Here is an 18,284-nt window from a genome sequence, read left to right on the forward strand (position 1 = left end):
TTTTAAGGATTATCTAACTATGCTTAAACAAGTGAAACATTCCCTGACCCAATGGTCACCTTTGTCTACAACTCTAGTTGGCCATATAAATTCTATTAAAATGAATATTTTGCCTAAATTTTTATATCTTTTTAATCTGTTCTAATATTTGTTCTTAAATTGTTTTTGACTTACTTGATTCAGCTATATCATTCCACATATGGAAGAGTAAGAATCCTCGTCTTAATAAAGTTCTTCTTCAGAGGTCTAAGATGGTGGAATGGCTCTGCCTAACTTTAGATTCTATGAAGTCAATAGATAATGTCTTACGTCTTGGTCCTTCTTTTATAATCATTCGGACTGCCCATTATGGGTATCAATGGAGCTGAATTTCCCCCCCCACCGCCCCCCCAAACCTTTTCTAATTCAGAGCTTCTTGGCTCTTCACTTCCATTCTCAACTAAGTTAATAGATAATCCAATTGTTAAATATTCTATGAGAATTTTGGCACAATTTAGAAAATATTTTGCATTTTGTAATTTCTCTTTCTCTCAAGTTCTATCGTATCCAGCCACTTTTTTCAACCCTCTTTACTTGACGATATTTTTCAGAGATGGTATAGAGAAGGTATTTGAAGCTTTAAGGATATGTTCATTGATGCATATTTTGCATCAGTTGAGCAGTTTTCTGCTAAATTTAACTTGCCCAAATCTCAATTCTTTACATATTTGCAAGTCTGGCATTTTCTTGAATCACGTTTCTAATTTTATAAGAAAGTCTGAATCAAATTTTGTAGATTTTTTTTAGTTTAATGCCTTCTGGTAAAGGTTTAATATTATTATTTATGAGAAATTGTTATGTTTAGATCAGACTTCATTAGTTAAAATCAAAAATGCTTGGGAACAGGATTTAAATTTGACTATATTGGATGTCGATCAGGACTCAATTCTTAAGTTGGTTAATAGTTCTTCATTATGTGCTCAACATTGTCTATTACATTTCAAAGTGGAGCACAGAGCACATATGTCGAAGCCTAATTGTCTCGCTTTTATTCTGATACGACTTCCTGGGGTGACAGGTGTAAGAGCAGAGAAGCGTCATTAATTCATATGTTCTGGACATCCTAGTCTAGAAAAATACTGGAGAGAGGTTTTCCATACTTTATCAAACATTTTCAGTATAGATTTCACCGAACCCTTTGGTGGCCTCTTCAGTACAATGGTTGGGAATGATTCTTTGTTTCTGGTTCAGAGGCGCACTATTTCTTTTGCTTCTCTTCTGATGAAGTATGAGATTTTACTGAAATGGAAGGATGCTGCCCCATCTACTCATGATCAGTGGTTGTGGGACATGGAAAAGATTCATTATTCAATTAATAATTCAGAAAGTTATGGGGGTCGTTCATGACTCATTATCTTACTTTATAATTTTACTCCAATGTAATTAAATTGTCCAACTCGTATCTTTTCCACATTCTTTTTTTCTTTTAATACCAGTCATATATAGAATCTGGCAATGCAGTGAGGTACGGGGTTAGAGTTTTTCTCTACTGTTTACTTGCCTTTTTTTCATACTATTTAGAATATGAATTATGGCTATGATTTACATTTTTTATGTTTGTGTTAAATGGAATGTCTTATTTAGTATGTGTAACTGTCCAAAACATCTTATTGTAACCTTTTTGTTCATATGTTTTTTATTAAAATCAATAAGAATAATTTTTTTTAAAAACTTATTGACTGCCATAAAGTTTTGAAAACATTTCTGCCTTTTGAATCACAAAGGCATACTTCACAGTTTCATATGAACACTTCTGCTGGCTTCCAGATTTAAAAAGTTCTGACAATAAACATCAGGTACAAGATCAATAAGCAGAACCCACTGAAACTGCCAATAAAATCCTTGAAAAGTTTGCATATTTGAGCCTGACACATATCTGACCCACACTCTAACTCACAACTTGCAACTTCTCATTTTCCTTGTAAATTTTTTAATGATGGCCAGTTCTGTTCATTTTTTTTTAGAGAATTCCTTGAGGTTTAGGGTGAGATGAGGTGAAACAAGGTCTCCCAATTTGTATTCCATGTTTCAATAGCTTCCTTTGTGTGCAATCTGGTGCACAATTATCCTGAACCAAGCTGTGATTGTAAATAGACCATAAAAATGTCAAGCAATACAGGGATTCATGTCCACATCTCTCTATTCTACAGCATGCTGGAATAGGTTGCTGTCATTCTCAAAGTGACTCTCTGCCCGACACAGAATGTGTTTGAAAATAATTTTACGGAAGGTATTGCGGAATTCCTGAATCTTGTATGCATAGATGATGGGATTCCCGACGGAGTTGGCATGAGACAGAATGATGGCAGCATCCATGATTCCGGTGCCCAGGCTCTCGAAGTATTGCGGGTGGAAATAATGAATGCAGTTGATTATGTGAAGGGGGAGCCAGCAAAAAGCAAAGAACCCAACAATGATGGAGAGGGATTTGGCCACCCTGACCTGGTTCTGGAGAAATGTTCTGGATTTGTCTGAGTGTCCAGAGCTCAGCTCTATCTTTTGCAATTGCATCCTGGCCACAGTGAAGATTTTGACATAAATCCCCAGCATGACGAGAAGGGGAATTAGAACGCAGCCCAGGAAGTTGAAGTAAATCATGTATTCCATATCAACCACATTCAAAAAGAGGCAGTTCCCTGTCACGTTGCGGAGACTGGAACTGTTGCCTGGATGGGCATCGCAGAGGGGCGTGCTGCAATTTTGCCATTTCACAGTCCAACCTCTCTGATTCCATCCAAAAAATGGAGTCAGCCCGATGAGAAAGGACAAAAGCCAGAAGACTGCTATAATCAATCTGGCTCGCCTCCCAGTTATCAGTCCATGATATCTGTGAGAGAGGAAGCAATACAAAGTGAGGAAACATTGAAATATCCGTTGTCCTCAATCCCTGCTATTTTTCATCAGGAATTGCAACATGTTTTAGCCAAATTGTTTACTTTTTGTTTTCTGTGACGAATGAAATCGGCCCAGAGGAATGGAGGAATCCCCATGACTACAAGTAGAAATAAATATATCAATCTTTATTTTAAGGGATTAGATATTTAACAATGTACAAACAGAACTGACTGACTAAACACTTGTGTATCCATGGGAGTGATCTACTACATCCGGTGCTCCACCTGTGGTCTTCTCTACATCGGAGAGACTGCGAGACCACTTTGCTGAGCACCTTCACTCCATCTGCATCAGTGACAGGGACCTCCCAGTGGCCAAACGCTTCAATTCTGCGTCCCACTCCCATGCTCATATATCTGTCCAAGGTCTCGTATTGTCCCAAGACCACCTGTAAATTGGAGGAATCTTCAACCAAATGGCATTTTCATTGACTTCTCCGGTTTTTGCTAACCTACTCTCCTTTCCCCTTCCTTCTCTTCCTCGATCAGTTTTACACTTTTCTACAGATGCCTGTCAGCATTTTTCCATATCTTGATGAAGGGCTCAAGCCCAAAACGTCAGTTCTGTATCTTTACCTTTGCTATGTGAAGTACACTGTTTTTTCCTGCTGAGATTCTCCAGCATTGTGTTTTCACCTTGACTAAAAACTATTCACATTTGAAGAATATTTTTGGAATTTTTAAAATTTCAGAAGCAATCCTCAATGTCATCATCCCTGGCGAGACGTCGTCACTCATCTGAAGAACAAATGACCTGTGAAATTCATGCCAGTATTGTGAAATGGATGTTCCAGTGGGACAATGACAGGACAGAGAGAGGCCACTTTGCCCCTCAAGCCACTCCGGCCATTCAGTATGTTCTGGTCTTCCCAAGGCCTTGCTTGTTTCTTCTTTCCCAGTTCCCAATTTTTTCAAAATTGTATCCACTTCCTCTTTAAACACAACCAGTGATCCAGCCCTGGCAACTCTCTGGGGTAGAGAATTCCAGAATCCTATAACTCAGTTTAAATGATTGCTATCTACATTTGTAACTATGAAGTTTTTTTTTTACACTATTTCATCACATGCTTCCAAGGGCCGAGACAGTGACAGTTGGACACAGGGTAAAGCACTCCCTACACCCTCATCAAATGCGGCCAGGGCAGGAACAATACTGGGTTGGTTGGAAGGCTGCTTAAATTAGCTGGAGGGTGGTGGAGAGAAACACAGTGCTAGTGAGAGGAAGCAGCCCTTGTTTTTATATGTTTTAGTTAGTGGTGAGTGTGTGTGTGTGTGTGTGTGTGTGGGAGGCTGTGATAGTTCATCCTTGCTATCAATTCACATTTCTCTGTATTCAATTCCATCAACCAGTCCTCTGCCTACTTCCCTGACTGAACAAGATCCTGCTGCAATCTTTGGCAACTGTTTTCACTATGGGAAACAACTTTGCCACATCTTCTCTGTCCTGGCTTCAAAGTTCCAAGGAGTCCAGTCCAAGAGCCGTCAAACATTCCTCATGTGCTAATCCCTTCATTCCACAGATCATTCTTGTGAATCTTCTCTGAACCCTCTCCAACGACAGCACATCCTTTCATAAATAAGGAGCCCAAACTGAACCCCGCTCTCCAAGTGAGGTCTCAACATCACATCCCTGCTCTTGTATCTTATCCCTCTAGAAGTGACGCCAAATTGTATTCGCCTTCTTCACCACCAACTCAAGGTTAACCTTATCCTACATGAGAACTCTCAAGTCCTTTTACATCTCCGAATTTTGATTTTATCCCCATTGAAATAATAGTTGGTGCTTTTATTCCTTCTACCAAAGTACAAGACAGTACTCTTCAACGTCTCTGCCCATTCTCCTAATCTATCCAAGTCTCTCTGCAGCCTCTCCATGTCCAAATCACTGCCTCTCCGTCTTTCATGTGCAAACTTAGCCACAATGCCATTTTTTCCACAATCCAAATCAATAACATACAAGTAAAAAGAAGTGACCCCTGCGGAACACCACTAGTGACCGGTAGCCGACCAGAATAGGATCCCTTTATTCTCACTGTTTCCTGCTGAAGATCCAATGCTTTGCCCAGGCACCCATCTCTCCTGTAATTCCATGGACTCTCATCTTGTTTGGGTCACCTCGTCAAAGGCCCCCTCCCTCGTTCATCCTGTCCCACTCCCTTCCCTGACCGTGTCCTGGGTCATCTGGATGAGGGAAGAGAATGGTTTATTTCGCCACAGACGCTGACCAGTTCACCGTCTTCCCATTCCCAGTGGGATCCCAGACTCAGTCCCCACTCCCACCGCAGGGAAATGCTGCGGCCGGTCCACGGTACCCGGGGATGCAGGTAGCCCGGATCCAGCGCCCATGAAGCCGGCACTCCTCCCCGTCCCACCCTCGGCATGGTCTGGGCCAATCTGCCCCTCGTCCAGGCTGCTGTCCCTCGGTCAAGCTGCTGCCCGTTCTTACCTGAGGTGGGTGCTGACGGCGAGGTAGCGATCGATTGCCACACCAAGCAGGCTGAAGATAGAGCTCTGGGTCAGCACCAGCACGAAGCAGGCGAGGAAGAGACATGGGTGGAAGGGGAGGGCGAGCCCAAGGCTGATGGTGATGGCGAACGGGATGGCGAACGTTCCGACCGCGATGTCCGCCACCGCCAGGGACACCAGGAAGTAATTGGTGGCCGTTCTGAGGTTGTTGTTGGCGGCCACGGACCAGCAGACCAGCAGGTTCCCCAGCAGGGCGAGTAGCGCCATCAGGAGCTCCAAGGAGATGTACGCCCGCGCCGCCGGCCGGAGCGGCTCCCCCATCAGCTTCACCCTCCACCTCTCTTACTTCCCGCCCGCTTTAACGCCCCACAGCAATTTCACCTCAATTATTCTCTCGCTGATCTCTTTCCCTCTCCCTTTTTCCTCCCACCCACTCCACCTCTCTCTCCTACCCTCATTCTCTCCCCCTCTTTCTCCCCTTCACTCTCCTCTCTCTCCCTTCCTCCCTTTCTCTCCCCCTCACTCTCTCTCTCCCTCTCACTCTCCCCCCTCTCTCCTTCTCACTCTCTTCCCCCTCTTGTCTCTCCCCTCTCACTCTCTCTCCCTCTCATTCACTCCCCCTCTCACTCTCCCCCTCTCACTTTCTCTCCCCTCTCACTCTCTTCCCTCTCTCTCCCTCATTCACTCCCCCTCTCATTCTCTCCCCTCTCACTCTCTTACCTCTCTCCCTCTCATTCACTCCCCCCCACTCTCCCTCTCTTCTCCCTCTCACTCTCTCTTCCTCTTCCCCCTCTCACTCTCTTTCCCCCTCACTCTCTTCCCCTCTCACTCTCTCCCCCTCTCTCACTCTCTCCTCCCTCTCAGTCTCACCCCCTCTCACACTCTCTCCCTCCTCTCTCACTCTCCCCCTCACTCCCTCCCCTTCTCCATCTCACTCCCCCCTCTCCTTCTCACTCCCCCCTCTCCATTTCACGCCCCCCTCTCACTCTTTCCCCCCACCTTTTCAATTGTAACGTTTCCTCTACTTTTATCTTTGTCTGCCAGAGCTTTTCTTCTCTAAATATGGATGGTTACATCTCACTGCTCCAACATGTCCACACTCTGTAGGATTCCCAAACTACTGATGGGAATGTCTCCAAATCTGTTTTTGAAAGCTGCCTTCCTGTGGGGAAGCGTCATTAAATTGCAGGAAATCACAATTAGAATTTGTAGTTATGATTCATTTTACAGCCATATCATGTTGCAAACATCCATATAAAAACCACCTTACAAAAATAAATGAAAGCAGTGCATGAAATGTCAAAGCGATGGTTCATTTGATCATTTGGGAATTTGATGGCGGCGGGGAGGAAGCTGTCCTTGTGCTCCTGAGTACTCGACTTTAGACTCCTGCACCTCCTTCCCAATAGCAGCAGAGTGAAGAGGGCATGGCCTGGGTGGTTGGGTCTTTGAGGATAGAGGCTGCTTTCTTAAGACACCGCCTCATGTCGATGTCCTCGATGGAGTGAAGTCTGGTGCCTATGATGTTAAGGGGTGTTTGGTTCGGTGCGGACTAGAAGGGCCTAATGGCCTGTTTCCGTGCTGTAATTGTTATGTTATGTTATGTCGCAGGCCAAGTTAACATCCCTCTGGAGGCGTTTTCTTGGCATGAGAGTTGGTGCCTCCATGCCAGGTAGTGATGCAGCCAGCCAGAATGCTCTCCACGCTATACCTGTAGAAGTTTACAAGAGTCTTTGGTGACAGACTGAATTTCCTCAGACACCTTTGTTACTGCATCGAAATAAAGGCTCCAGGACTGATCCTTGGAGATGTTGACATCCAGGAATTTGAAGTTCTTGACCCTCTCCACTACTGAGCCCTCGATGAGAACTGGGTCTTGTTCCCCTGAAGTCTACAATCATCTCCTTGGTTTTGCTGACGTTGAGCGCCAGGTTGTTCTTGTTACACCATTCAACGAGCTGATCGATCTCCCTCCTGTTCACCTCCTCATCGCCGTTTGTGATTCTGCCGACAACTGTGGTGTCATCGGCAAACTTGTAGATAGCATTGGAATTGAGCCTGGCCACAGTCATGGGTGTGAAGAAACGGTTCTCAACCTTTTTTTTCCCCACTCACAAACCACCTTAGGATGCCATAGGTGCTCTGTGGTTAGTAAGGAATTACTTAAGGTGGTATGTAAGTGGAGAAAAAATGGTTGAGAACCACTGGTGTGGAGTGAGTAGAGCAGTGAGCTAGACATGCATCCTTGAGGTACACCTGTGTTGATCATTATTGAGATGTTGTTTCTGATTCATACTGATTGTGGACTTCCAATGAGGAAGTCAATGAGGAAGTCAAGGATCCAGTTGCAGGGGTGGGGGGTGCAGAGGCCCAGGGTTTGGAGCTTGTTGACCAGTAATAAGGTGTTGAAAGCTGAGCTATCATTGGTGGAGAGCAGCTGGATAAGAGTTACTGTTGTCTAGGTGTTCCAGTTGTCTACTTTGCCTGTGTCTCAGAAACGAAGCTCTGTATTGGGAAAACTCACCCCATCCCTCAGGGAGGATATGATGGAGTGGACCCTGGTGAAAGCTCCATGCTGGAGTCAGGAGACAGACTCTTGCTCAACAGCTCCAGCAATTCCTGCCAATGAGCTTCAGTTGTCCGCACCAATGAAAGGTAACTCCAGTCTCACTGTAGAGCAGCAGTAGATACTAACAGCAGTACTGGATTGAGGGTCTGCTCTGCCACTCTGTCTGACGGTGATCCCTGGCAGGGTGGGACAGACTCCTCACACAAGACAAATTAAAGAAAGAACAGAAAGAACATGCCACTGCTACTATAGAAAGAAACTGGAAGACCGTGCATGACCTGGTACAGGAGAGAGGGATTTTGAATTAACAGGAACAGTTACTGATTTGGGCAGAGAAGTGGCAGATGGAATTTCATCCAGACAAGTGTAAGATGTTGCACTTTGGGAGGTCAAATGTAAGGGGAGTGTATACCATTAATTTAGATAAATACAGCATGGTTCCAGGCCATTTCAGCCCATGAGCCCAATTTACACTCAATTGACCTACAACCCCTGGGTACGTTTTGAAGGGTAGGAGGAAATCAGAGCCCCTGGGGAAACCCACGCAGATACAGGAAGAACGTACAAACTCCTTACAGACATCGTGGGATTTGAACCCAGATCCTGGTCAATGGTGCTAACCATGCTGCCCAGGGTATTAATGTGCAAGGGGTCCAGTTCCACAGCTCATTGAAAGTGGCCTTGCAAGTAGAGAGGGTTGTGAAGAAGGCGTGCGGTCTGCTGGATTCATTGGGCACCAAACTAAAGAGGTCATATTGCAGCAATATAAAACTTCATTAGACTGCATTTGGAACTCTGTGTGCAATTCAGGTGCCCCATTACAGGAAGGATGTGGAGGATTTGGAAAGGATTCAGAAGTGGTTCACCAGGATGTTGCCTGATCTAAGGAGTTGCGTGTTATTTGGAGAGATTGCACAAACTGACGCTTTCCCTGCAGTGGAGGAGGTCGAGGTACAAACAGGTAGAGATTTATGAATTCATGAGAAGCATTGGTAGGGAGGACAGTGAATATCTCTTCCCCAGGGCAAAAACCATGGAGGAGATGTATTTAAGAAGAGGGAAGTTTAAGCAAGATGGAGGTGTTCCAGACAGACATATGACAGGGATGGAAGGATGTCTGTCAGATGCAGGTAGCAATTTCAGTGTGATTTGGCATCATGTTCAACATAGAACGATGGGCCGAAGGGCCTGTTCCTGTGTAGTACTGTTCTCCATTCTATCCCACCTCATGCACCATGGGCTGTTTGGCTATGTGTATGCAGAGCTGGGTGGTCACCCATTTCACTCCTGTTCTTCATCCCCTTGCTGACATGTCTCTCCATGGCCAGACTGGGACTACCCACAAATTGGAGGAATAACGCATGTCTTCCATCTGGACCCCCTGAAACCAGACTGCATTGATTTCTCTGTTTTATTAGCCCCCACCCCCAAACTATCCCTCTCTCTCCTTTTCCCCAGCTCTGTCTTTCTTCATTCCCTCCCCCAATCAATTCTCACATTCCCTCTCACCTGTCCTCCTCCCCATATCCAATTAATGACCTTCATCTGATGGTCTGTACCCCTCCCCTGCCCATTCTTCCCTTCTCCCCAGCCTTTTAATTCAGGTGCCTGCCTGCATTTTACTCACACCTTGAAGGGCTCAGGTCCAAAAGGTTGGTAATATATCTTTACCTCCTGTATACACTACGAGACCAGCTGAGTTCCTCCGGCATCTCATCACAAACCTTCACAATATATTTAAATGATTTAGAGGAAGGACCAAGAATGACAGATCTAAGTTTGTTGATAGCACTAAACTAAATGGGAAAAACAAACTGAGAGTCTACAGAGAGATATAGAAAGGTTAAATGAGTGGGCAAGGGTCCAGCAGGTGGAGGACAATGATGTCAAATGTGAGGTCATCCACGCTGGAGATAAAAATCAATGGCCAGATTATTATTGAAATGCTGTTCTCAGGGGGACCTGGGAGTGCTTGTGCATGAATCCCAAAAGGTTCGTTCTGCTGTAACTGTACGGGGTACAGGTGAGGCCACATCTGGAATGCATGCTGTTCTTGTCTCCTTACTTAAGAAAGGATGCGGTGGAGAGGAGGTTCCAGGGATGAGGGGATTAGTCTACAAGGAGAGATTGAGTCTCCTGGAACTTCTCATTGGAGTTTTGGAAGAATGAGTAGGGGATCTTGTAGAAACTTTAAATTATGAAAGGAAGAGAAGCCTGGAAATTGTTTCCATTGGTAGGTGAGACGAGAACTTCGGGATATGGTAGCCCAGTGCAGCCGAATTAAAGTTTAATGTAGCTGTAACATTACCTCATTATATTTCTCGTCAATGCCTTGCCCAGTGAAGCCACGTGTTCCACATGCCTTACTGACCACCCCATCTACTTGCATAATCATGTTCATTTGTCCTCCTTAAGTGCAATACCTCACACTTGTCTGGATAAAACACCATCTGCCATTTCTCTGCCCATGTCTGGAACTGCTTCATATCCTGTGGAATTCTTTGGTAACCCTCTATACGATTTCACAAATCTTAGTGTTGTCTGTGAACTTAACCCACTTACTTTTTAATACAAGTCATTTATATATTTCACAAACCACAAAAGTCTCCACACCCATCCACAAAAAAACACCACTCGTCCCGGGCCAGTTACCCTGAGGAACACCTTTGGTTCCGGGCAAGTTTTCACAAGAACACCACTGGTCCCGGGCTGGTTTCCTTGATGAACACCATTGGTCCCAGGCTGGTTACCCTGAGGAACACCACTGGTCTTGGGCTGGTTTCCACGAGGAACACCACTGGTCCCGGGCTGGTTTCCACGAGGAACACCACTGGTCCTGGGTGATTTGTTACCCAGAGGAACACCACTGGTCCAGGGTCGGTTTGATGTTCTTTTTCTGAATCTGCCATTTGAGAAAAATAGGATCTTGGATGGGGCTGGATCTTCTGGATTTTGTTGCCATCTCTCAGGTCCTCTGAATGGGCCAGAGGCTCTGTTTAACCTGTTCCTTTTATGCAGCCTTGTCCGTGGGACTGATGAGACCTTGTGTGACTGTCAAGGATTCAGCTGCACATTCTCCAGAGACCAAGCGAGCAGCCAAGCCTGTCAGCCTCAAGCAGAACTCTCTCAAATTATCCACTGCTTCTATTTTAACCAAGTTGCTGCTTCTAAAGCATTTAAACTCATTTCAGCAGGAAATTAATTCATGGTGAGCACAACAGGAAGCTGAAACCATGCCAGAAGTGTCAGAACAGAACGTGATGTATGTCCTGTATGCACAGGACACTTGCAGACAAGTACACATAACGTCTCGCACACTTACACCTACACATGCACACAAACACACAAATTACACTCTCACTTACGGGAAATCTCTGAGATGTATTTAGTTCAATGCAAGGAGTGTTGTAAGGAAGATTGATGAGCTAAAGGTGTGGATAGACACTTGGCAGTATAATGTGATGGCTATTAGTGAGACATGGTTGATGGAGGGTTGTGACTAGCAGGTAAATAATTCAGAATTTCACTGCTTTAGGTGTGATAGAATTGGAGGGGTAAGGGGAAAGGGTGTGTCATTACTTGTCAAGGAAGATATTACAGCGGTACTGAGGCATGATAGATTGAAGGGATCATCAAGGGAGGCGATGTGGGTAGAATTAAAAAATAAAGGAGGTGAGGTTACAATTATAGGGGGGTATTATAGACCACCAAATGGGGAAAGGGAACTAGAAGACAAATGTGCAGGGAAATAGTTGAGATGTGCAATAAGCACAGGGTGGTGTTAGCTGGGGATTTAATTTTCCTAACATAGATTGAGAGACACAGTCAGTGAGTGGGATGGATGGCTGAGAGCTTGTAGAATGTGTGCAGGATTGCTTTTTGCATCAATACGTTGAGATGCCCACTAGAGAAGGGGCAGTGTTAGATCTCCTGTTGGAGAATGGAATAGGGCAGATGACAGAGGTGTCCGTTGGGGTGCACTTCAGATCCAGTGATCATAGCACCATTAGTTTCAGCTTAATTATGGAAAGGGATAGGTCTGGTCCGAAGATAAAGGTCTTTGAGTGGGGAAAAGCTAGATTTGAAAAGATGAGAAGGGATTTGCAGGGAGTAGTTTGGGCTGATCTGTTTTCTGGAAACGACGTTAAATACAAGAAGCAAAGGATTGATGAGATGCTTGAACGATACATAGATTGTAGAAAGAACCTTAAGAGGGAAATTAGAAAGGCAAAAAGAAGGTACAAAGGGGCTTATAGCAAATAGGGTGAAAGCAAACCCGAAGGGTTTTTACAAATATGTGAATAGCCAAAAGGGAGTTAGGGATAGAATAGATCCACTGGAAATTTGGAGCGGAGGAATGTCTGAGGAACCATATGAGATGAGGGAGATATTGAATCTCATCAGTGTTTATGAGGGAAAAAGATATTGAATTGTGTAAGAGAAGTGAAGCAAAAGGGTTAGTTATGGAAAAGATAGGGATTAGTAAAGAGGGTTTTTTAGAACTTCTGGAGTATATAAAGGTAAATAAGTCTCCTGGACCTGATGGGATTTTTCCAAGGACTTTAAGAGAGGTAAGGGAGGAAATAGTGGAGGCTCTAGCAGTGATTTTTCAACAGTCACTGGAGGAGGGTGTGGTGCCGTGGGATTGGAGGGTTGCAAATGTGGTTCCGTTGTTTAAAAGGTGTAGGCCAAGCAACTATAGGCCAGTATGTTTGACAGCGGTGGTGAGAAAACTAATGGAAGGAATATGTATAAATATCTGGATAGGTAGGGATTGATCAGGGATACCCAACATGGGTTTGTGAAGGGAAAGTCATGCTTGACAATTTTTGTTGAATTTTTTGAAGAGGTGACTAGAAAGGTTGATGAGGGCAAAGCAGTTAACATGGTCTATTTTGATTTTAGTAAGGTTTTCAATAAAGTTCCGCATGAAAGGTTAGTGAAGAAGGTTCAGTCTCTAAGGATTAATATAGAGATAGTCAAATGGGTTCAGTGGTGGATGGAAAATAGGCACCAGAGAGTCCTGGCGGACATCTGTCTGTTAGGATGGAGGCCAGTGATGAGCCATGTGCCTCAGGGATCGGTATTGGGTCTTTTGTTGTTCGTCATTTATATTAATTATTTGGATGACGGGGTGGTAAATTGGGTGAATAAATATGCAGATGATACAAAAATAGGGGGAGTTGTGGATAGTGAGGAGGGTTTTCGTGGACTGCAGAAGGATTTGAACTGTTTAGAAAAAAAGATGGCAGATGGAGTTTAATGTAAATAAGTGTGAGGAAGAATAACCAAAATAGGATGTATGCAGTAAAGGGGAGGGCATTGAGGAATGCAGAGGAGCAGAGAGATCTTGGAATAATGCTTCAGCATTCTTTGAATGTAGATAGGGTGGTGAAGAAGGCTTTTGATATGCTGGCCTTTATAAATCAAAGCATAGAATATAGGAGCTGGGAGGTGATGTTGAGACTGTTCAAGGCATTGGTGAGGCCAAGTTTGCAATATTGTGTGTAGTTCTGGTCTCCAAATTACAGAAAGGATATAAATAAGGTAGAGAGGGTGCAAAGAAGGTTTACAAAAATGTTGCCTGGATTGCAGTATTTTGAATGTGGAGAAAGAGTGAGTAGACTGGGACTTTATTCATTGGAGCGTAGAAGGTTGAGAAGGGATTTGATAGAGGTATTTAAAATTATGAAGGGAATAGATGTGAATAGGCTCTTTCTCCTGAAGGTAGGGGAAATTGGTACAAGGGGTCATAAGGGTTAGGGGGAAAAACTCAGAGTGGTGACTGAGTGGAATGATTTTCCGGAAGAAGTAGTTGCGACAGGGTCAATTCTGTCATTTAAGAGGAGGTTAGATGAGTACATGGATGCGAGGGGGTTGGAAGGTTATGGGCAAGGGAGTGGGTAGGTGGAGCTAGTGGAGTTTCAAGTAAATCGGTGCTGACTAGAAGGGCCGATATGGCCTGTTTCAGAACTGTTTCACAGTTTCACACACACAAACTACACACAGACTCACACAATTTCACACTATCACTCACACTTTTAATCGTTACACAATCACACTCTTACACTCATGCATGCTCACCCATATGCACACACTCACCCAAACACACACATTCATATGCACAAACATGTTCCCTCTCACACGTGCCCACTCACTCTCATGCATTGTCACACAAACATTTACAACTCTCCACTCTCACACACAAATGCAGTCCCAAAAAGTGCCATCAACACCAGTACTTTCTCCAACAGTGCAGCCTGCACTAGTGCAGTTCCAGACCACCCCAGTGCAGTACCCTCCAGTCCAGTCCAGTCCACACCAGTGTGGCCCCACCACTATTGGCTACAGTCTCTTCAGCTTCTGACCACCCTCCTCCCTCCTCCCCGCCACTGCCTCCCTCATCAGGAAGATGGTTCATTCATGTGAGATCACATTCCACCAGATTCAAGGACAGTGTTTCTCCTGATGGAATCAAACTCCTGAATAAAACCTCAAAATAATAAAATTATGTTGCCTCTGCTCCATGCCAATTTTGATGCACTTTCGAAGGTCAAACCTGAAGGCTGAGTACATGCTTAATGGTAGGATTCTTAACAATGTGGAGGAACAGAGGGACCTTGGGGTCCAAATCCATCGATCTTTCAAGGTCACCACCCAGGTTGACAGGGTGGTTGAGAAGGCCTATGGGATGCTGGACTTCTATAGTTGGAGGATTGAGTTCAAGAGCCATGAGGTAATGTTGCACCTTCTATGAAACTTAGAGCTTTGTGTTCAGTTCTGGTCACCTCATTACAGGAAGGATGTGGAAGCTGTGGAGAGGGTGCAGAGAGATTCACCAGGATGTTGCCTGGATTGATGGACATGTTTTATGAGGCAAGGATGACAGAGCTGGGGCTTTTCTCTTTGGAGTGGAGAAGGATGAGTGGAGACTTAATGGAGGTCCACAAGATTCTGAGAGGGATAGATAAGGTGGACAGAGAGCGCCTTTTTCCCAGAGCGACACTAGAAAATACCGGAAGACCAGGAATGACCACCCTCCACTACACATCAACAACTCTGTAGTAGAGAGAGTGGAGACACCAAGTTCCTTGGGGTTCACTTAACTAGTGACCTATCATGGACACACATCTCCTCACTTGCCAGGAAGGTGCGACAAAGACTGCACTTCCTGAGAAGGCTGAAGTGGGCAAGGCTACCAGCCACCATCATGTCAACCTTCTACTGGAGCTCTATAGAGAGTGTCCTGGCCAGCTGCATCATAGTACAGTATGGTGGCTGCAGAGAAATGGATCAGGGGTCAATCTACAGGTCCATAAGAGTGACAGAGAGGATCACTGGAGTCTCCCTCCTTCCCACCATCGACATGATCGACCGGGATTGTTGTCTGAAGAGGGTGCACAAAATCATTAAGGAACCCTTCCACCTCGCACACAGCATCTTTCAGCTGTTCCCATCAGGGAAGAGATACAGGAGGATCAGAGCCAGTACCACCAGGCTGAGGAATGGCTTCTTCTCACGGGCAATGAGAATGATGAATGACCAAAGGAACTGCTCACACTGACCCTCCGAGACTCTCATGCACAAAGCAATATTTATTTATTTATCTGTATAGATATAATACTTGTCCTGAATATGCATTGTTGTCTGGGTGTGTGTTCTGTCTGGGTGTATGTCTGCATGTTTTACACTGAGGACCAGAGAACACTGTTTCATCAGGTGGTACTCGTACAATCAGATGACAATAAACTTGGCTTGACTTGATCTCTACAAGATGAGGGGATGTCAGGGGTAATTGTGTTTTTTATACAGAGGGTGATGGGGGCCTGGAACACATCACCAGGGGTGATGGTGGAAGCTGGAAGAAGAGGGACATTTAAAAGACTCTTTGGCGGGCACATGACTGAAAGAAAAATAGAGGTTTCTGGGTGTGAGAGAGGGAAGGGGTAGATTGTTGAGTAGGTTTATATAGGTCACACACTTTATGGGCCAAAGGGTCTGGACTGTGCTGGAATGTTCTATGTTCTATTTGTGAAACTGCATTTAGTGTCTATCTAGTGTACGACGAGTGGGATGTCCACTTGTCTACTCCCAAAACATCCACTGCATCTTCACTCACGTGACATGAAACTTGAACAAACTTGAAACTTGTGTTTATTCCCCACCCACGCAATCCCCACCCATGCAATCCCCACCCGTTCAATCCCCACCTATGCAGTTCACACCCGCAGAGTCTTCACTCGTTCAATCCCCACCCATGCAGTTCACACCCGCAGAGTCTTCACTCGTTCAATCCCCACCCATGCAGTTCACACCCGAGGGGGAGGGGATTACTGCTTTTGTTCAGCTGGAGAAATTATTTGGACAGAACCAGAGAACTCTGCAGCACATAAATAGGCCATTCGGTCCATCTGGTCCATGCCAAACTATTCTGCCCCGTCCCACTGACCTACACCCAGATCATATCCCTCCGTACCCCTCCCATCTGTTCATCTGTCCAAATTAAAATGCCAAAATCAAACCCACATCCACTCCTCCGCTGGCAGCTGAATCCAGACTCTCACCCCCCCCCCCCCCCCCCCGCCCCAGGTGAAAACAGTCCCCCTCGTGTTCCCTTTAAACACCATTCTGATCATTGTGTTGGAACAAGACTTGCTGGCAGATGGAACTGGATGTGGGGAAGGAGGCGAGAGAGAGTCCAAGGAGCGAAATCTGTCAGGGTGCAGAAGCAGAGAGGTGCTAATTCTCCATGGAGGAGCAGTTTTTGGGGAATCATGGTGGGGAGTTGAAGCCGGGGATTCTCAGGAATGCCTGTCGGCATTAGAGAGAGTCCAGGACTGATTCGTGAGAATCAGTGACAAGGATAGATGAGAACATGGAACACGACAGTACAGTCCAGGCCCTGAGACCTGTAAACAGGCTGAGATTGTGTAGGGGAAGGGGAAGCGGAGATCTGGAAGCAAGAATTAAAATGCTGAGGGAAGATTTGTGGAAGGATCGAGAACAGAAGGTTCCAGGTGCGAAGTAAAGGGTGATGAGAACAGGCTACGACAGAGATGGTGGGGCAGGGTCCACCATGAACAGGAAAGGAATAGGAGAACTGCACAGCTACAAGAAAGGGCTATGGCAGGGGATGCATAGCTAGGGCCGATTGGCCTCCCTGGACTGTTCCTGATCAGGATTCATGAAGAACAGGAGTTAAAATGAAGCAGCAGAAATTACAGAGAGAAGTGGTGAGAGTCAGTGGAAGAACTCACACAACTATCTGGGAAAATGGAAGTCGGGGATGATGGGAGGCTGAGGGTTACAGAGACAGGGAGAGGTGTAGGGGAACAGAGTGGGTTACAAAGACAAGGAGGTGTGAAGGGAACAGAGGAGGTTACGGAGACAGAAACATAGAAACATAGAAGATAGGAATAGGTCATTCGACCCTTCGAGCCTGCTCCGCCATTCAACGAGATCATGGCTGATCTCAAAATTCAGTACCCCATCCCCGCCTTCTCTCCGTAACCTTTAATACCCTTATACTGAAGAAATAGATCTAATTCCCTCTTAAATATATTTAATGAACCTGCCTCTACTGCCCTCTGTGACAATGAATTCCACAGATTCACCACCCTCTGGGTAAAGAAATTCCTCCTCATCTCGGTCCTAAATGGTTTGCCTATTATCCTCAGGGAGGGGTGTAGGGGACTGGAGGGGGTTACAGAGGCAGGGAGGGGTGTAGGGGACCGGAGGGGGTTACAGAAGTAGGGATGGAGCAGGGGACCGGAGCTGGGGTTACAGAGACAGGGAGGAATGTAGTGGTCTGGAATGGGGTTACAGAGACAGGGAGGGGTGTAGGGGACTGGAGGGGATAACAGAGGCAGGGAGGGGTGTAGGGGACTGGAGAGGGTTACAGAGACAGGGAGGGTATTGGGGACCGGAGGGGGTTACAGAGGCAGAGAGAATGTCAGATACTGGAGGAGATTTCAGTGACAGGGAGGGGTGTAGGGGACCAGAGGGGGGTTTCAGAGACAGGGAGGGTGTAGGGGATTGGAGGGTGTTTCAGAAACAGGGAGGGGTGTCAGGAATGAAGGTGGTAAAGAGAAGGGGAGATATTCAGAAACTCGGAACTATTTACTCCCTTTGTTCCCCTAACTACCCCTGTACACTATGTATCCCTGTCTATACCCCATATACAAGATCTCCCCCAGATTCTGTACCTCTTTTATACCCATTAGAACCCCATTTATGGTACCCCTGTATACCTCATGTACAATACTCTAGATACCTTCCCAAATTTATTAAGTATCCTCTGAGATTTAAAATACCCT

The 18,284-nt window shown here is 45.4% G+C and overlaps 2 protein-coding genes across 4 annotated transcripts in view; one reads left to right on the top strand and one right to left on the bottom strand.

Annotated features, from left to right (window-relative positions):
• The window catches only part of zswim7 (zinc finger, SWIM-type containing 7), a 70,689-nt gene that overhangs the window by 39,166 nt on the left and 13,239 nt on the right, over nucleotides 1-18,284 (top strand). The gene's annotated exons all lie outside the window — the stretch shown is intronic.
• Nucleotides 1,658-5,840, bottom strand: adora2b (adenosine A2b receptor). Its single transcript, XM_069912727.1, has 2 exons — nucleotides 5,380-5,840; nucleotides 1,658-2,866 (listed from the first exon to the last, which is right to left on the bottom strand). Exons 1-2 carry the CDS (start codon nucleotides 5,718-5,720, stop codon nucleotides 2,179-2,181), a joined length of 1,029 nt encoding a protein of 342 aa, XP_069768828.1. The 5' UTR covers nucleotides 5,721-5,840; the 3' UTR covers nucleotides 1,658-2,178.

The sequence above is a fragment of the Narcine bancroftii genome, unplaced genomic scaffold (assembly GCF_036971445.1).
Source record: "Narcine bancroftii isolate sNarBan1 unplaced genomic scaffold, sNarBan1.hap1 Scaffold_211, whole genome shotgun sequence".
Classification (NCBI taxonomy): Eukaryota; Metazoa; Chordata; class Chondrichthyes; order Torpediniformes; family Narcinidae; genus Narcine; species Narcine bancroftii.